A 20,425-nucleotide genomic window follows, 5' to 3' on the forward strand; every position below is an offset into this window, starting at 1 on the left:
ATTCTGTGTTGTTGTTGGCGGAGCTCTCTGCTATACATCCACCCGATCCACCATCTTGTTTGTTCTCAAGGCTTGAATTTTTTCTTCAGTTCTTTCAGCTTGAGAAACGCCAAGCATGTTTTCCAGGTCTTTGCACATTTCATTATAATACTTGACTTTGTCTTCTCAAGCTGCCCTTTGAAATTTTTCTGTTCAGGTCTTTTGTGTTCTCATTTCTTTCATTTACTATAGCATCTATATGATGAAGAGCAAGTTTCAGAGTCTCTTCTGACATCCATTTTGGTCTTTTTCTTCTTTCTTGTCTTCTTAATGACTTTTTGTTTTCTTCCTGCATGATGTTCTTGATGTCATCCCACAACTCTTCTGGTCTTTTGTCATTAGTGTCTAGTGCATCAAATCTGTTCTTGAGATTATCTCTAAATTCAGGTGAGATATGTTCAAGGTCATATTTTGGCTCTCTTGGAATAGTTTTAATTTTCTTCAGCTTCAGCCTGAACTTGAATGTGAGCAATATATAGTCTGTTCCACAGTCTGCCTCTGGCTGATGACATGGAGTTTTTCCACCATCTCTTCCCACAGATGTAGTCAATTTGTTCTCTGTGTATTCCATCTGGTGATGTCCCTGAGTACAGTCTTTTATGTTGTTTACAAAAGGTATTTGCAATAAAGAAGTCATTTGTTGTTAGTGCCATTGAGTTGATTCCGACTCATAGCCACTCTGTTCAGTGTTTTTGAGGAGTGACTGGTGAGTTTGAACTGCTGACCTTGTGGTTCAAACTGCCCTTGAGGTTGAGTGCTTATCCTTGGTCTTGCAAAATTCTATCATGCAATCTCCAGCATCATTTGATCACCAAGGCCATATTTTCCAACTATTGATCCTTCTTTTTTCCAACTGTTGCATTCCAGTCACCAGTAATTATTAATACATCTTGATTGCATGTTTGCTCAATTTCAGACTGAAAAAGTTGGTAGAATTCTTCAGTTTCATCATCACTGGTTTTAGTGGTTGGTGTCTAAATTTGAATAATAGTGGTATTAACTAGTCTTCCTTTTGGTGGTGATAGTTGTATGCTACCCAGTTGGCTCCCAGTTATAGCGACCCTGTATTGGGTTTCCAGGAGTCCTGGTGTGGCGCTGTGGGTTAATGCGCTAAACTGCAAAGCCATTTGAACTGCAAGGTTGGCGGTTCAAGCTCACCAGCTGCTCCTCAGAAACTCTATACAGGGTCGCTATGGGTTGGAACCGATTTGACGGCACTTAACAACAACAACAACAACATTGGGTTTCCAAGGCTGTAAATCTTTACGGGAGCAGAAAACCACATCTTTCTCCAACTGGTAGATTCAAACTACTGACCTTGAGGTTAGCAGCCCAGCTTGTAATCCACTATGCTACCAAGGCTTCTTGGTCTTCCTTGTAGATGTGTAGATATTATCTTGTCACAGAAAGCATTATACTTCAAGATAGAACTTGAAATGTTTATTTTGATGATGACTGCGACACCATTTCTCTTCAATTTGTCTTTCCCGGTATAGTAAACCATAAAATTCTAAGATTCAAAATGGCCAACCAGGTCATTTCAACTCACTAATGCCTAAAATAAGGAGCTCTGGTAGCATAATGGTTATGAATTGGGCTGCTAACCTCAAGGTCAGCAGTTTGAAACTACCAGCTGTTCTGCAGGAGAAAGATGAGGCTTTCTGCTCCCATAAAGATTTACAGGCTCAGAAACCCCTACAGGGTCACTATGAGTCAGAACAGACTCCCCACCACACAACCAACCAACCAATACCTAAGATACCAATCTTCATGTGGTCCATTTCATTTCTTGACAACTTCCAATTTTGCTAGATTCACACTTCATACATTTCATGTTCTGATTATTAACGGATGTTTACAGCTGTTTCTCCTCATTTAGAGTTGTGCCCCAACAGCAAATGAAGGTTCTGAAAGTTTTACTCCATTTGTATCATCACAGTCAAGTGAACTTCGAGGAGGCAATTCTTTCCTAGTTATCTTTTGAGTGCCTTCTAACCTAAAGGGATAATTTCAGCACTGTTTCTGACAATATTCTTGATCGATTAATAATACTGCAATATTCAATATACAGATGCCATCTGACCATGTTCTACTGCTATTCATAAGGTTATCAGTGGCTAAACATTTGGAAGTAAACTCTCCTTCTTCCTAGTCTGTTTTAGTCAGGAAACTCAACTGAAACCTGTCCTCCATGGGCAACCCTGCTGGTAGTTACAATACCTCTGCTATAGCTTCCAGCATCACAGCAACACACAAGCCAGCACACTACAACAAATTAGCAGTCGAGTGGTGGTGTAAATCTTTATGGGAGTAAAAAGCCTCATCTTTCTCCCCCACCCTTACCAATATGCCCTAAAATTTATTTTATTCAATGTCTTTTACAGATAGTGTTGTTTTTGTTGTTGCTGTTTTTTAATGAGGTCTTTATCTAGCTAGATGAAGATCAAAGAGCACAGCCTTCGGTATGAATTACCTCAATGTAAAGAAAACAAAAATCCTCACCACTGGACCAATAAACATTCTTATCAATGGAGAGAAGATTGAAGTTGTCAAGGACTTCATTCTTCTTGGATCAACCATCAACACTCATGGAAGCAGCAGTCAAGAAATCAAACAGCATATTGCATTAGGCAAATCTGCTGCACAAGAGTTTTTTAAACTGTTGAAGAGCAAAGATGTCAGCTTGAGGACTAAGGTGCGCTTGACCCAAGCCGTGGTATTTTCAATAACCTCATATGCATGTGAAGGCTGGACAATAAATAAGGAAGACCATAGAAAAATTGATGCATTTGAGTTATGGTGTTGGAGAATATTGAAAGTGCCATGGTCTGCCAAAAGAACCAACAGATCCGTGTTGGAAGAAGTGCAGCCAGAGTGCTCCTTGGAGGCCAGGATGGCCAAACTTCGTCTCTCATACTTCGGACATATTGTCAGGAGGGAACAGTTGCTGGAGAAGGATATCATGTTTGGTAAGATGGAGGGTCAGAGAAAAAGAGGAAGACCCCCAACGAGATGGATTGGCCAAGTGGCAGCATCGATGATTCAAGCGTGGCAACAGTAGTGAGGTTGGCACAGGATCGGGTAGTGTTTTGTTCTGCTGTGCATAGGGTCGCTATGAGTCAGTACCGAGACAATGGCACCTAACAGCATCAACAACAACCTAGCTAGAACCAAATCCATTGTCATCAAATTGATTCTGACTCATGTCCACCTTTTGAGTAGAATTGCTCCATAGGGTTTCTTGACTAATCTTTAAGGAAGCAGCATGCCAGGCCTTTCTCCAGGGCACCGCTGGTTGAGTCCAATCATCAACCTTTAGGTTAATAGCTGAGAGCAAAGTATTTATACCACCCACACACAGTCCTTTACCCAGAATAAACCAAACCCATTGCTGTGAAACAAACTTCAACTCATAGTGATCCTAGAATGTTGTTGTTGTTGTTAAGTGCCGTCGAGTTGTAAATCTTTACCGGAGCGGAAAGCCTCATCTTTCTCCCGTGGAACAGCTGGTAGTCTCAAACTGCTGACCTTAAGATTCGCAGCCCAATTTGTAACCACTACGCTACCAGAGCTCCTTAATACCAGTATATAAATGAGATCAAAACAAACCTCATTCGGGATTTTTCACAGCTGGTGATGGAAACTGCAATGGCAGTAGAAAATGCTCATTGTCACCACCACCATCCCCTTCAAAGTCGCCCAGGATACATGCCAGAGCTGCTATACCCTAGCTATATCTCTGTGTACTCCCACTAAGATATGGTGGGGAATAAGATTTCCCCGTTTCTCCTGTTCTCTCCTTTGCAAAGAGAGAGCCCCAAACTCTGCCTGGGAAGACAGGGGAAGCTTCTTCCCATGGAGGAGAATTTTGGTGAATGAATCCATCCACTCACTTACTAGTCTGAATCTGATAGCACTTCTTACTTCCGTGTCAGATAACCACCAGACACCATGTGCTGCTGAGCGTTTGAAATGTGGCTAGTCCAAATTGAGACTTACTGCAAGGAACCCTAGTAGCGCTGTAGGTTAGACTTTGGGCTGCTAACCGCTAGGTGGGATAGGGCTGTTATGAGTCAGAATCGATTCATTGGCAGTAGGTTTGGTTTTGGGGGGTAAGTATAAAATACACACTAGATTTCAAAGACTTAGTACTTCTAATTTGTGATTTTTTCATATGGATTAAAGTTAAATGCTAGTATTTTTTATATATTGTGTTAAAGTATGTTCTTAGAATGAAATTTACCTGTTTCTTTTTTACTTTTTGGCAAATGTCATTATTAGAAAAATTTTAATTACATATGTGGCTCACATTCTGTTTCTTTGGGCAGCACTGGGAGAAATTAGCAAGCGCATGGCAGAGGTGGATGGGTGTGTGCTGGAGGGAGGGAAGCTATAGGCAGGCAAGGAATAGTTTATTAGGGCCAGACTGTGAGAAAATGAGCCGATTTCTTTCGGTAGACTATGCAGGAAAGAAGTCAGGCAGTGGGAACAGAATGCACAAAAATCCCAAGATATGGGCAGGAACATTGTATTTAGGAAACTCGCCTTTTATAGTATGATTTTAAAAGAAAAAGAGGTACTCGTAGTTGGTGAGCATTTACTCTGAGAGTCAGGACTAATGGTAGTGGTGGTTATGTGCAGTGGAGTCCAATATACAGGGTTCCCGAGGCTGTAAACCTTTACGGGAGCAAAAAGCCTCATCTTTCTTCTGCAGAACGGCTGGTAGTTTCGAACTGCTGACCCGGCGGTTAGCAGCCCGATTCACAACCACTACACTACCAGCTCGCCTTCAGGCACTAATAGCAAGCCTTTGTATCTGTTCTTATTTCATCTTTACAACTAACTGGCAAATGGGAGATCATTTTATTTTTACCAAAGAACAAACTGAAACTCAGAAAGGTCAAGCTATTTATCCCCGGTGTCGATCCTCCTTTTTTTTTTTTTGTGGAAAGCCACTTGATGACAGAAGCGGGTCTTAAAACGCCTGTGAGTTTTTCTCCACTGATTATAAACGACACGGTCCTAGGTTCGAGCCCGGCAGCCGCTCCGTGGGAGAAAAATGAGGCTTTCAGCTCCTGTGAAGATTTAAGCCCTCGGAAACCCTATACAGGGTCGCTATAAATCGGAAGCGACTCGAAGGCACTTAACAATCACGCGGCTCTGCACATAGTTGGAAAGATTGTTTTAAACCAAGGATATCTCTTCCCAAGCCAGCTCCACGCGCAAGGCGTGGGAGCAGAAGCGCCAGAGGGCGCCGGTGAGTCCGCCTACCCGTCTGTGCCCCAGGCCCAGACTAGACCTTAGGCCCTGCCCTGGGTGCGGCCCTTCAGCCTCAAGCAGCTTCGCGCCCCGGCTAGAAGATGGAACTAGGGGAGCCCCACGTCCTCGGTCCGCCTCGCCCCACCCCCAGCGCCGCGCTGAGCCGCCGGGTGCGGAACCAAGACGCGACATCCTGTTTTTGGGGCCCGCGACTCCGCCTGCGCCTTTGCTGATCTGTCGTTCCACGGGTGCTGACGCCAGCTCCCCTTCCCCAGTTTCCCCACCCCCCAGGGGCCTGGGGCCTTCCCACTGCTGAATCACCACCACCCCGCATTCCCCCCGGGGCTCGGGGCAAGGGTGGGGACTGGCCCAGCCTGACCCATTCTGGCCATTCCCCAGCCGAGTCCAACGTTCGATCCCTGGGTTTGCAGAAGGCACCAGGCTTAAAGGGCGCCTTTTCACAGCATCTTCCTGCGGAGGATGGGAAGGACGAGATGCTGGGAAGGGGGACAAACGCCTTGCGCCTAGGCCTCGGCCTCTGCTGGGACGGGGACCAAGGAAGTGGAGAGGCCAGACTCTGGAAGGGTTGGTCAAGAGGTTCCAAGCAGATGGCCCAGGGAAGGGCGGGGAGACTCGCACAGAGGTAGGGGCAAGGCTGAGGACAGGGGAGCAAAGCGGGGGGAGGAGGAGAAGGGGAGTCGGGTGGCAGACTTCCTGGTTGTGCCCCGCCCCCGCGCCCCGCCCCGGCCGGCGCGGGCCCCCACCCCCCCACTTCCTCCGGCCTCCTGCTCTCACTTCCTTCTGAAGCCCGGAGCTGCTGCCGCCGCCCCCAGCTCCCCCGTCGTGGGGAGGGCACCAGGTGAGACCGGGCCCAGACCAGCGGGCAGGGGACCCGGGAGGGGAGCCCGGCCAGTCCCGGACCAGGCGGGGGAGCCGGTCAGGAAGTTTGCTCGCGGGCGGCCGCGGTCGGGAGGTTCTCAGCTCCCTTCAAGTTGGGCGGGCGCGGCCGCCTGGGCAGGGCGGGGACGGAGCTACCTCGAGCCAGCGCGGTTCGGTGAGGGTGGATTCCCAGCAACTGTACCAGCTCCTGGGGGCCGGGAGGGCCCCCAAAGGCCGGCATGCCTACCGCTACGGTGGAGAAGTCTGAAGTGGAAGAACTCAGAACTAGACTGTGGGGCTGAGAGCTGGGGTGCTTACGATAGTTTTCAGGGGAGGGTCTCTGAAGTTGAAGAAGGTGTCCTTTCTACTGGGGCAGTTGTGACATTTGTGAAGTTGAGAGGGGGGCTGGTGTCTGAGGCCGGTGAATCCCGGAGAATGCAGAGTAATAGCACTCTCCCTGGACACCCCATACCCACACTCCCTGCAGCTGAAAGATCCCCCAGACCCTAGTCCTTCTTTGAGACCCAATTTCTTCCCTGGAGCCAAGCAACAGGTAATTAGTGAGCAAACTTCTGCTGTGCCGTGCTAACCAGTGTCTGGCTCTGCTCAATGGTGGGTAAAGGGAGAAAGGAAAAGGCCTGATTTTGTTCTGTGACTGAAGGTGAAAAGATTCAGATATGGTGACAGTTGGACAAGATGGAATAACTGTGAGCAGGACTGATTTCAGGAAATGGAAATAATAGGACTTTTGAAAGACATCAGGGTCTCCAGCATTCTGGGAACAATTGGGAGCCATCTTCTACTCTTGGCCCATATTCTAAGTCCCTGTTTGCTTTCTGTCTCCTTCCAGTCCTTTTAGCCTCAACCCATAAACCTTCCATCACTCTCATTTCTCATCCCCTTCAGTCTCCCTGCCCCAAAACACAATCCTGACCTCTATTCTGCTCATCTCAGTCCCCTGCTGCCTTCTCCTTCCCTTCCTTCTTTACCTGCCCAGCGTCTGGCTCCTGAACAGAAATCCACCACCATCTTGCTCCTTTCCTCTCCCCTCATTCTCATGGTCCTTCAACCTGTCACCCTCCATCTCCTTTCCTTTTAGCTGCTTATCTCCAACTTTGGAGTCAGGATCTTCTGTAGAAGACATGATGCATTTGAGAGCCTTTCCAAACCTCCCAAGCCCCTAGTGGCTTGCTGCAACCTCTTAGTGATGGAGATTAAATGGTTGGAAGTCCTGTGTGTGTGTGTGTGTGTGTGTGTGTGTGTGCATGTGGGCTTGTGCAAATGTCTGTCAATATCTTTATCTTGGAGACAATCAAATAACTGCTCACAGTCTTGAGAGGGCCCAAAGCAAAGGAAGCCAGCAAAATGAAAGGAATCCGCTGTGAATGAGCTTGTGGTTAGGCAGGAGAAAGCAGTCCTTAGCAGTCAGAGTAGAGTGACACAGGATTAAGACTGGTGTGAGAGAGACCATAGCAAAGAAAAATCACCCAGACCCTTAGATGCTTGGCCGAGAAGCCAATCCTGAAGGTTGGGGGACAATCTCCCAGGAGATGCTGTCTTTGACCCTAGTGCCTCCTGATTCTACCTTGTAGGGGAGAATGGGACCAGGTTAGCTAGGTGTGATAGAAGGAATTTAGGATTCTAAAGGGAAATTAAAGCTGGGCAGACTTTAGCCTTAAATGTTTTAGTTTCACTTTAGGAGAAGAGGAATGTGAGGCAAAGGTATCTATCTGCCTCTCCTCCCTCTTGATTTCTGGGGCCTGCCTAGACCCAGTACTCTGCTGTGGTTTGTTGCAGAGCCTTGTGACCAGGAAGCCCTGCGGAGTTCCGCTGACCCCTATTGCTACCTTCAGGCATTCTCAGTATTCCCCTATCACCTAGGACTCTACTCCCACTTTTTCATGAATTTCTTCCAAGTGTAATTTTAGCCTAGCCTGGCTCTGTAAGCTCTTTTTGTTCCCATTCGAGAGCTTCTTCTCAAGCCTTTGGGATATATGCTAAGAGTTCATGCTTCTTTCTGGCGTCTTCAGTAGGCTTTCCTCCTATCTACCAGAAAAGAGAAAGGTGGAGGGGAACAGATACTACTTTTCTGGGTTCCCAGGTACTCCCCATCTCACCCTCTTCCCTTCTCACAGTTCCAGTCCCATGAATTATTCCTCCTTTCAGGCCTGCCCTTCCACCCACCTGTTTCTTGTACTCTCATTTCTCGGAGGCACAGGGAGTTTGGCGACTGGGCTGGCCTCGCATTAATCCCAGCCCAGGACATGATGTGCATCAGGGTTCAATAAAAAAATAAAAACAAAACACCAACCCAGAGTTTTGACATCCATGAATTCAGCATTTTACATAACTGAGCAGCTCACAGGGTTCTGAGGGTAAAGGTAGGATAGATGAGATGGTTCTCCCAGTCAAGATCTGAGAGAAGTTTTGAGCTAAGTTTGCAAGAAAATCAATGCTGGAAAAATATGACAAGGGGTGTGTGTGTGGGAGAACATAATTGGGACAATATCACTGAGGAGGTGGGAGTGGGCAGTTTGGCTACAACCTACAAGATTAGCTATTGAGGACTTGACTAAAGAAATACTGTCAAGGTCATGGCATGAAAAGTGACTGATGTGAAGTTGCTACAGATCCTGATTGGAAATCTGGGACATAGAGGGTTGCTTATGGCAAAATGTTAATGTAGAAATAACTGATGTACGCTTTTAGGGGCTCATGAGCCATTAAGAGATAAGAGGTTATGGTGGTGGCAGGGGAACTGGGAGGAAGAGAGTGTCCTGGCAGTGAATCTGAGTTAATGGGGGAGGAATAACGCAGTGTCACTAAATGGTACGTGTAGAAACTATTGAATTGGTGCATTATGTTTTTCTGTGAATAGCATCAACAATAACAGCAAAATAAATAAAATTTAAAGAAAGAAAACCTTTTCATTTTGGAGCACAGTTCTACTCTGATACATACTTGGTCACCGTAAATTGGAATCTACTGGATGGCAGCTGATTTCATTTTGGTATATAAAATAAAGGAATATTCATTCACCTGAAAAAGGGTTGGGGGTAGGGGACCTCTGACCCAGACAGAAGGCTGTTAATGGGGTCTGTGAGAAGGGACAGGGAAGAAAACTAAAGACACAACCTAGGGCACCTCCCCAGACCAAATTGGTTTTCCTGTCCAGAGTCCAGCTTCCTCTTTTGCCCTCATCTCATATTTGGGGAGGACATCTTCCCAAGAGCTAGAAACCAGAGGAGGAGCTCCTCAGCTGGGCAGTGTGACTGTCTATTCAGTAGTCAGTTCTAGCCCCAGGATGGGCTAGATCTGAGGGCCTGGGAACTTAGGAGCAAAAAGGGCTCAGACATGAACTTGACCCCTTTGACCTATTTTCATTATTCTTAAAGGCATAAAGTGTGGTAACTGAGGTAAGAGAGATGGTGGACTATTCCTGAGTGGGAGTAACAATCTCCATCTTCACTCCTTTGTGGAGGTGACTTTAAGCCCTTGTCCTGGATTTGCTACCAACTCTCAGAATCAATAACCCTGATTAATTTAGTCTCTTTGGGCTCAGTTTCACCATTGAATTGTGTATCAATACCTCGAAGGGGTATAGTGAATACTGATACTGTGACTGTCCCGGAGGCTTCCACAGCAGTGCCCCCTACTCTGGGCCCTCCTATCTCACCCTTGATCTGACAGCTCTGAGTATTTGCTGTAAATTTTTGTCCAGGGGCAGGAACTGTGGTCCATTCCCCAAAGCACAAGGGTGGTGGTTGTATGTTGAGAGATTTGAGACAAGAGCAGAGTGCTGGGGATTTTGCCAGGGGCTGTTAGGTAGGGGAGCACCCTGGCCCCTACTCCAGTTCTGACCCACTAACTGGAAAATAGATACCGGAGTTTCCTCCCTGATGTTTTTTTCCCTAGTGGAAACCCCCTCAGACCTGGGGTGGGGCTAAGGGGCAGAGCTGCTCTGGGTCTCTCTCTAGGTCTTTTCAGGTGGTAAGGCAAGATTGGGAGGGTAGCATTTGTGTATAGACTCATGAGAAATAAGCAGAGGCAAAGGAAGTGCCATTTCACAGGCCTTTCATGGGGCCCCAGAACTGCTGAGCTGCTGAGAGGTGGTGAGGAGGAAGCCAGTATAGGTGGAGAAGAAGTAGCCTCCGTGACTCCCTGAGCCAGAACTGCCCTGATCCTGAGGGTTCACCCTGTGTGGAGCACACTGGGTATTGGGATGAAAAGGGAGGGAACTGGTGAAAGGAAGGGCCCCCACCCCCACAGTCTTCCCAACTGCTACTGTCTTGTTTCCTCCTCTTTGTTCCTCCTCTCCAGCCCCTAGTGGGCAGTGTCAACTCTCAGTCTCCACCTTGCTGCTGCCATGCTAGATCCTTTGAGGTATTAAAAGGTGGGCAATGGCAAGAGGTGGCGAGTTCTCCAACATGGGCTTTTTTTAAAGGCTGGGAACAGGGCTCTCCTGGGTTCTGTCCCTGCTGGTGGGGAGAAAGAGAAGACAGAGAGAGACTGAGCACTTGGCCTGGGCCCAGCCCCACACTGACTTCATGTCTCCCCCAGCTTCCTCCTCCCAGCCCAGCTGCAGCCAGCTGCAGCCCCCTCTGTGCCTCTTCATATCACTTCTCCCCCCAATGCCTCCCTTCAAAACAAGCAAATAAACATTAACTGGCAGCTTCAATCTCATGATTGACCTTGCCCCGTGCCTCACCCCTGACCAAGATCTAAAACCAGTGAATACCAAATCCACTGCCATTGAGTAGATTCTGTTTGGTAGAGACCCTGTGTAGGGTTTCTGAGACTGTCAATCTTCACAGGAGCAGACAGCCTTTACCTTCCTGTTAGCAGCCACTGGCGACCAAGGGCCTTCAAATACAGGTATCTCCCGCCTTTGAAAGTTTACTTTATGTCTACATTGTTGTTGTTATTGTTAAGTGCTGTGGAGTCTTAGCACCTACAAAAGACCTACATTAGCACCTATTTCATTAACCAAAACAAATCCAAAGAGGATTTTCACTTTTACCAAAAAAAAAAAAGTTAAAAAGCAAAACTAGTTTTCAGTATGTTTTTGCAGCACACACCCAGAGCAGCCAGTGTGGTGTTGGCCAAACTCCTCCCCCATGTCAAGCCACCATAGCTTTGAACACTGTATGTTAGTGTTATTTTAGGTTTTATGTGTTATTTGCTAGGTTATTTTTTGGGTTTAGGATCATGCAAATTTTTTTCAAATATAAATTAATGGTAATTGCTTTTTTTGCTTTAATCCATTTTGGTTTACAAAAGGTATCATAGGAACGCTCAGCTTTTGAGTAGTAGGGGAAACCTGTATTTCCAAACCTTAGCCTGACAGGACCACTTTTCCCATCCATCTTCATTGCCCCCTAGACCCTGAACCCTGATACTGGCTAACCTGTTCCTCCCCTCTTACACTTCTAGTTAGGAACAGGGCACACTATAAGTGGGTATGTTTGGTACTCTAACCTTGTACTCCTTAGCGGAGAAGGGAGACCCTTGTCTTGGGGCTCCTGGGCTCTTCCTTGCCTCAAAGTCTGTGGGTTGTTGGGGAATAAGAGTGTGTCGGTCCACAACTTTTGCTGGAAGTAAGCAAGAGGCATGCAGTTAGTTTGGTGCAATGAACACCACCTTAGTGAGCTGAGATTTGCCTAGGAAGACAGAAAGAAGCCAGGACCTTTCTCTTTAGGTCTTCCCAGTCTAGTGACAGAGAAAAGATTCAGATCAGCGTTCTTGTGCCACAAGATGGAGAATGCCTGTGAAAGGGAGGGACAGGGACCAGATCTTAGATGGTGGTGGTAGTATGCCGTGGAATTGGTTCAGACTCACAGCGACCCTGTACAGGGTTTCCGAGGCTGTAAATCTTCATGGGAGCAGAAAGTCTCATCTTTCTCCCGTGGAACATATGGTAGTTTCAAATTGCTGACCTTGAGGTTAGCAGCCCAATAGGATAAGCCATTTCTGAAGGGTTGTTTGAGAAAACTTTCCTGGAGGAGATGGCATTAATGCTTGGTTCTGGAGGACAGAGAAAGGTCCCTTGACACAGTTAGAAACTTCTGAGGTGGGGGATGGGAGAAGAGGCAAAATGCTGGGTCCCTGTGGAAGACAGTGAGTCTTGCTGTTTTGTGTTTTGGGGAAGAGTATAGAGGATCAGGGAGTCCTGGTGTGGCGCTGTGGACTAATGCGTCAGGCTGCAAAGTCGTTTGAAATGCAAGGTCAGTGGTTCAAGCTCATCAGCTGCTCTTTGGAAACCCTACACAGGGTCGCTATGGGTCGGAATCAGCTTGACGGCACTTAACAACAACAACATAGAGGATCAGGGTGATGTGGCCAGAGCTCAATCTAGAAGAAATACAATCAGAATAAGGTCCAGGAAGGACTGGAGGAGGGGAGCCCTGGGTAAGGAGGCGGGATAGGAAGCTATAGTGAGTTTCTGTTGCATCCACATGCACCCATCTCTTAGGGCCCATCCTTCCCCTCCCCCACAGTTGGGACACTTAACTTCCCTTGCTGTAAAGGCCTCAGAGGTCTGGCAATCAGGCCATCAACTGCTTCCTTCCCAACCCCCTCTGGGCCACACCCCAAGGCCAGGCCTCACTGAGTTCAGGCTGGCTCTAGGGACCACACTTAGATTATCTTCTCCCATGGGCTTTGCCGCCTACTGGGGATAGGTGAAGCTGGTACTGGGAAGAGGGAGATTTTGGCCTAGTGCAGTCAGTTACCCAGAGTCTTGGTGTGGCACTGTAGGATAAGCACTGAACTGAAAAGTTGGCATTTCAAGCTCAGCAACCTGCTACTCAGAAACCCTGTACAAGGTTGCTGGGAGTTGGAACTGACTCCGTGGCCCTTAACAAGTCAGCTGTAGTTACTGGCTGCTGTCGCTGAATAAAGTTCATTATGGTTGGGGAGGTTTGTTCCATCCTGGGCTTCAGATGGGTCTGTCCAGATCTCCTAATGGGGGGCAAGAGAAAGCAGATCAGAAGGCTCTGGTTGCATGCTCCTGTATGCTTAGCCTTGTACTCAGCTCCCTCCAGACCCATTTCTCAAGAGTCTCTATCTGAATAGCTAGAGGTTAAGCACACACTTATTTGTGCAAATAAAGATGGAAATAGTTTTAATGGGAACCGAAGAGGCAACCTCTTAGTAAAACCATTTCCCTTCCAGCTAGCTCGCCCCAGGGGAAGCTGTAGCCTGAGAGAGAGTTGGGACCAAGCCCTGGGTCCTGTGTAACCCCCATACCACAAGAATTTCATCAACTACTTCCTAATGGGGGAATTTATCCCCTATCTTTGGTTCTTATGAATCAAACTAGAGAAATCTAGGTTCCAGTACTCGGTGCCATCCACAGGCTGGGAACCTTGTGATTATTGGCCAAAGCAGGGTTATTCAAAGAAAGGTGAATTCACTAGCCCCATGGGACTATGAGATTTAAGCTGGGTCTGTATTTACAGGTCAGGAAAATTTGAAAGAGGAGAGAGAAGAGTAAAAGTTCAGAGGGCAAGAATGATCCTGGCTTTTTTGTAGGAAATAAGACCCTCTGGAGAAGGGAACAGGGAACTCACATTTGCAAAGTACCCACTGTATATTAACACACTTAACCATGATAACAACTCTATCAGTTGTAGGTACTATTATGCTTCCATTTCAAAGAGAAGGAAATTGAGGCTTAGAGAGAGAAATCACAGGCCCATGGTCACACAATTGATAAGTGGCAGAGGGAGGATTTAAATCCAGGCCTGATTCAAATTCCCACCAGGTACTTTTGCATGCTAAATTGAAGGACCAGGCATGATCTGAAATAAGCCAAGAATAAAAAAGCCATAGCAATCCTATGTAGGGTTTCTGAGGAGCAGCTGTTGAGTTTGAACTGCTCATATCGTGGTTCAAACTGACCTTTCAGGCCAGTGAATATCCTATAGGTGGTACATGGTAGACCATACTTTTTAGCATATGCCTTCTTAAATGGACAGTAGGAACTCTGCAGGGTTTCAGAGACAAGATTTGTCTCAGGAAAGAGAGTAAATACCCTAAACTGAACCTTGAATAGGGAGATTAGCTGATGTCATTGCTCAGAGGCCTGCATACTCCCTGCCTCTTGGGGAAAGGCCTTGCTCCTGTCATCTCTTATGTGAACAGCACTTCACACTTAACAAAGCACATTCCTTTTCTGGATTTTATGGTACTCTGTGAGGCTGGGAGGGCAAGCTTGTACATTGTAGATAAAACTAAGGCTTTAGGAGGGGAACTGATTGACTTATGGAGGCTGTGTGATACTCTGAGGGAAACATAGGATTTTGGATTAGCAAGCTGGAGTTTGTATCCTGACTTCCTTACTAACTAGCTCCCTTACCACGTGACTTTGGGTTACTTTAACTGCTCTAAGTTTATTTCCACATCTAAAATAGGAATAGTGGTGGTGGTAGTGTGCCATGGAGTTGGTTCCGACTCATAGCAACCCTGTACAGGGTTTCTGAGGCTGTAAATCTTGATGGGAGCAGAAAGACTCATCTTTCTCCTGTGGAACAGCTGGTAGTTTCGAACTGCTGACATTGAGGCCTGACTCATAACCACTACGCTACCAAAGCTCCTTAAAATAGGAATAGTACCAATAAGTTGCTAGAAGGACCTCATGGCATACCACATGTACCATGTGAGGGCTTTTTATCAAGGGGCAGCTCAGCAGGTGGACCCAGTAGGTCAGATTTAGGTATCTGTTGCTCTTACCCATATACCACATTGTTTCTGCCTTGCTTGTTTCTAGCACTGCTTTACTCATGATACTTTTCCGGTGTCAGTCCCTGCTCCCTGCCAGCCCGGAAGCTACCCTGTCCCTCCCCTACTCCTTTGATAGCCACCTCCCTTGAGAGTGGCCTGTACTTCCAGTTTCTTGGGCCTTGTGACTGCTGTCCAGCGTTCCCTCCGTGCCTTTCTGCCTGGCCAGCCCAATGCTGTGCTTGTGGGGGAGAGGTACAAATCGTACAGCCATACCCACTCCCCTAATGTGTGAAAAGGAAGATTTATAGGCCCAGTCATTCTGCTCTAAAATGCCAGGACCTCCAGAAATCTAGTGGACACAGTAATGGCACCAGCCCCTCCCCTGTTCCCAGGGCTCTCTCTGCCTCACTTCATCTACCCGGTACCCTTGTCCTTTGTATTTCGTGGTTGGGGAAATTGCAACCCAGAGAGAGGAAGTGCTTCATGCTTGGTTTCAGGGAGTCAACAGCAGAGCAGAGCTGGGGCTAGAACTCAGGTCTCGTCTTCCATTCCAAGAGTCTCCACATGACTTTGTTGTCATTGGTTGATGGACTCAAGTCCTTTGTGACCCAGGCAGAGTGGAATTGCTCCATAGGTTTTTTTTTCTTTTGAAGGCAGGTCACCAGGCACATTTTCCAAGGCACTTCTGGGTGGGTCTCAACTGCTTTGATTATTTGTACCACCCAGCCAAGGGACTCCCTCCACTGCCCTGTTGTTGTTGTTCAATGCTGTCGAGTCAGTTCTGACCTATAGCAACCCTATATAGGGTTTCTGAGGAGCAGCTGGTAAGCTTGAACAGCCGACCTTGCGGTTCAAACCGACTTTGCAGTCCAGCACATTAACCCACAGCGCCACACCAGGACTCTTCCACTAGGGCCCTTATCTCCTTCCAGGCCCGATTCCCAAGTCTATTTGAATTTTGAATGTCTGGAGGTAGAACCCACACTTATTCATGCAAATAAAGATGGAAATAGTTTTAATGATAACCAAAGAGGCAATCTTTTAGAGAAACTATTTCCCTTCCTGCTGGCCCTAGGGGAAGCTGTGGCCTGGGAGAGAGCAGGACCAAGCCCTGGGTCCTGTGCAGTCCCCATACCACCATAGTTTCTTCAACTACTTCCCAGTGGGGGAAGTTCCCCCTCTCTGGTTCTCAAGGCTTTTGAACTTTAAAGGTCAAACTGTGGGACTAAGGAGTTTCTAGAACAGGGTGCAGTCTTGCTTTATAGAAAATAAAATGGAGAAGATGGGTCAGTGGTAAAGGTTGGGAGCAACCAGGGTTACTTGGGGATTTGGGTGTGGCTAAAACCTGGTGTGGTGCTGTGGGTTAATGCGCCAGACTGCAAAGCCGTTTGAACTGCAGAGTTGGTGGTTCAGGCTCACCAGCTGCTCCTAGCAAACCCTACACAGGGTCACTATGGGTCGGAAGCGACTTGACAGCACTTAACAACAAAACTGGGTTGGTGTGGCCCTATAGGATAAACACTCTTGAACAAAGCTGGTTTGAACCACAAGGTCGGCAGTTCAGACTCACAAGTTGCTCCTCAGAAACCCTGTATGGGGTTGCTATGGAGCAGAATCGCTGGCATTTAACAACAGCAAAATGGCTATCTCCTCTCAGAAAGAAGGGACTTGGTTGTGGGAGAGAGGCAGGGAAAGGAAGTCACATACTGGCCCACAAGAGTCCCCCATGGCCTAGAGGAAGTAGCCAATGAGAGAGGACCCTTTTCACAGCAATATAAATAATTACAGGGTTTCCGGAAGCTCTGTCCTGTCCCAAAACTCAGATCAGTTCCTTACCCCAAGGTCCTGTGTCCTGTATCAGGGGGCTGGCTGGGGTCATAACTTCCTCTCTCATACTTAGTCCACTCATTACAGTTGCCTGTTTATTGGGTACTTCCTATGTGCCATGCTTCCTGCTAAACACTATTCATACATTAGCTCATTTTATACTCAGCAATTCTAATGCAGGAAGCAAGATTATCCCTATTTTAGATTAGAAAATTGAGGCACAAGCAACAAATATGTATACCCAAGATCATACATGACTAGTTGGTGGTGCTGTGATTAGAATCTATGGCGAGTCTGACTTCAACATCTGAGTCCTTTTTGATAATGTTTCAATAGCATTGTGTTCTTTAGCCAAGAATCTGGAAGACCCTGAAATTCTTCATAAGCACTGGCTGTGGCCTTAGGAAAAAGAGATGTGATTAAGGAGAAATCAAGTTTTAATCTTACTGTTTGGGTCATTGCTCCTGGCTGAGTTTGGAGGGTCTGTCCCACCCTATAGAGGGTGCTGATGTCTAGGAACCTCTGCTTCATTCATTATAATATATCCAGATTCCAGTCCAAATTCCACCCCGGTTCATTCTTTAGTAGTCCCCTGCATTGAGTTGCCATCCTGGGTGTGTGTAGCCAGATAGTATTTTCCATGCTTATAAAAATGATGGAGTGACCTGCTTGGCCCTGAAGGGACGAAAGGGGCAGGGGCAGCAAGGAAACCACAACTCTACCCCTCTGCCTTCAGGCCAAGGGTACAGTGGGGCTGGCTGTATGAGGAGCATCAAAAAAGCAAAATAGGCTGGCTTAGGTGGTAATGCTGGCACACCAACAGGAGCTCCCCTTTGCCCAGGCTCCAAAAGCTGGCTTGGCCCACCCAGCATCTTGGCTCACATGGACTTTGCTCCCCTTGCCCCAGAAGACTGCTGTTGTTGTTGTTAGGTGCTGTTGAATCAGTTCCGACCCATGGCAACCCTGTATAGGGTTTCTGAGGAGGAAAAAAAAAAAAAATGATGGGGTGAGCTATCCCTTTTTCCTATTCCTGAATTAGGATAAGCAACTGTCTATAGAGAATTATGGTTCTTATTCAGTGGACTTGTATTGTCTTTTGGTTTGTACTCAGTGGCCAAGACATCTGGTTTGGAGAAATTTAAAATATTGGTGCCCTGGGTAAAATGGTCCACCATAGCTGCCCTGGGTTGGGTAGGCGGGGTCCCTGTCTGGTCAAAGATCTGGTAGATCCCTGCACTTGAGCAGCCCCCTCTGTATCTGTACTGTTTTTATTAGTGCTCAGAGAAAAATAAAAATAGCTAGTACTTAAGCCCACCAAAACCCAAACCCACTTTCATCAAGTTGATTCTGACTCATAGTGACTCTATATAGGGATTCTGAAGCTATAAATCTTTACAGGAGCAGACAGCCTCAATTTTCTCCCATGGAGTGCCTAGTTAATCCTTATTGAGTGCTTATTATATGGCCAGGCACCGTGCTAAATGTTTTACATATATTAACTTAATCCGCACAACAACCCATTAAGGTAGGTATTGTTTTATCCCCAATGTAAAGATAAGGAAACTGAGGCATAGGGTGGTTAAGTCATTTGCCCAACAGCTAAGAAATAACAGAACCAGGACTTCACCTTAGGCAGTCTGGGACCAGAACTTATGTGCTTTGTGCCATATTGTATTACCAGCCTTCAGGGTTCCTACACCTATAAGTACCTTTCTTTGATTTCAGGGCTCCTTTTATTGAATATGTGTTGTCTATCCTGATGGGGTTGTAGGATGATGTCAGGTTAAAGGAGCAGGAACTGGTTTCTTTGTATGTGCCCCATCCTTTGTTGCCAAGGGTAGAGAGGCCTTCCTAACCAAGAGTATCTCTCTCATCTGTCCACAGGTAACTGCATCCAGAGGGATCCAGAAGAGGGAGGAGGCATTGCCTCCACTGCAGCAACTGCACCCAGGATGCAGAGCATCAAGTGTGTGGTGGTGGGTGATGGAGCCGTGGGCAAGACGTGCCTGCTCATATGCTACACAACTAATGCCTTTCCCAAGGAGTACATCCCCACGGTGTTCGATAATTACAGTGCCCAGAGTGCAGTTGATGGGCGCACAGTGAACCTGAACCTGTGGGACACAGCGGGCCAGGAGGAGTATGACCGCCTCCGCACACTCTCCTACCCTCAGACCAACGTCTTTGTCATCTGTTTCTCCATTGCCAGCCCGCCCTCCTACGAGAATGTGCGACACAAGTGGCATCCAGAGGTGTGCCACCACTGCCCTGACGTGCCCATCCTCTTGGTGGGCACCAAGAAGGACCTGAGGGCCCAACCTGATACCTTACGACGCCTCAAGGAGCAGGGCCAGGCACCCATCACCCCACAGCAGGGCCAGGCACTGGCCAAGCAGATCCACGCTGTGCGCTACCTCGAGTGTTCTGCCCTGCAGCAGGATGGCGTCAAGGAGGTGTTTGCTGAGGCTGTCCGGGCTGTGCTCAACCCCACACCAGTCAAGCGTGGGCGGTCCTGCATCCTCTTGTGACCCTGGCGCTCAGCTTGGAGGCTGCCCCGTCCCCCTACCAGTTGTGCCTTGGTGCCTTGTCTGCCCCAGCTGTGCCTTAAGGACTAATTCTGGCTCTCCTTGCCAGTGTGCTCCCTGAAGCCCATGTCCTCTGAATGTCTTTCCTCTTTAAGAAAGCCTGCAGGGAAAGGGACTTTGGGCCCTGCCCCACCGCACTTGGGTACATCAGGTATTCTCATGAGCTCACCAGGCCAAGGTTGGGTCGCTTTCCAAGAGGCCAGCCTCATGCCCTCTCCCCATCTTCCCTACTGACCATGTCATCCAGCTTTTCCACACAGGTGTTGCTGCCTATTGTGGTGCCTCAGGTTAGGGTCTCAGCCATCCCTACCTAACATCTGCCTTCGCTCTTGGAATTGCCCCCTCCCTGAGATGTTCTCTCACATCCCTATGGAAAGAGCCACAGAATGTTGAGATGTGCCCTAACCTGCCCTCATGTGCCTTGGCCTTTTGCAACCGCTGACTGACTCAGCTCTTGGGGCCTTTTCCACTCCTCACAGCATCAATAAAACCTCCTGTCTCCAGTGGCCCTGGCTCCTCCCTGTGTGCTAGGCAGTGGGGGTTGGGCAGGGCTGGGCATGAGCTCCCCAGAGACTGGGAGCCTTTTGTTTTCTCCAAGAGGGGACAGGAAACAATAGGCTTCATTGTGGTTCCCCCGATTTCCCTAACAAAGCACTGGACTCCCTTGGAGGTACCAGTCTTGCTCTGGGACACAGCCACAGATGTTGTAGTGGGCTGGGATGAGATGCAAAGCATGAGGTAAGACTTCCTGATGCAGGGCTCAGAGGGGTAGTTTGAGAACCATTGTCCTAAAGACAAGGTTACAGTCCTGGTGCTCTCAGTCATGCTTCTGAGAATTGTGGATTCCCCATCATTCTCAACAATATAAGCTAAAAACTACCTCAGGAGACGCCAGCTGTGCCACTTGCAATCCTACCTTAGTTAAGTACTGTCGAGTCATTCCAACTCATAGTGACTAAAGTATAGGGTTTCCAAGGAGCGGCTGGTGAGTCTGAACCACCGACCTTGTGATTCAAACTATGGTCCTGCACTTATCCTACAGTGTCACCTTGCCATGGGCCTATTCCCTTCATCCTGGAGCCTGTCCCTCACCTCAGTTCCTATCAAACAGA

At 47.6% G+C, this 20,425-nt stretch overlaps 1 protein-coding gene across 1 annotated transcript; it reads left to right on the forward strand.

The window, feature by feature from the left end:
• Positions 1-6,073: 6,073 nt before the first annotated feature.
• RHOG (ras homolog family member G) lies at positions 6,074-19,819 on the forward strand. Its single transcript, XM_006870252.1, has 2 exons — positions 6,074-6,157; positions 18,613-19,819. The coding sequence occupies exon 2, from the start codon at positions 18,681-18,683 to the stop codon at positions 19,254-19,256; it is 576 nt and encodes a 191-aa protein (XP_006870314.1). The 5' UTR covers positions 6,074-6,157; positions 18,613-18,680; the 3' UTR covers positions 19,257-19,819.
• Positions 19,820-20,425: the final 606 nt, after the last annotated feature.

Source organism: Chrysochloris asiatica, unplaced genomic scaffold (assembly GCF_000296735.1).
Source record: "Chrysochloris asiatica unplaced genomic scaffold, ChrAsi1.0 scaffold00140, whole genome shotgun sequence".
Taxonomy (NCBI): Eukaryota; Metazoa; Chordata; class Mammalia; order Afrosoricida; family Chrysochloridae; genus Chrysochloris; species Chrysochloris asiatica.

Excerpts from the sequence above, each read along its gene's own strand:
- RHOG (XM_006870252.1), top strand. The coding sequence starts at position 18,681 with ATGCAGAGCATCAAGTGTGTGGTGGTGGGTGATGGAGCCGTGGGCAAG.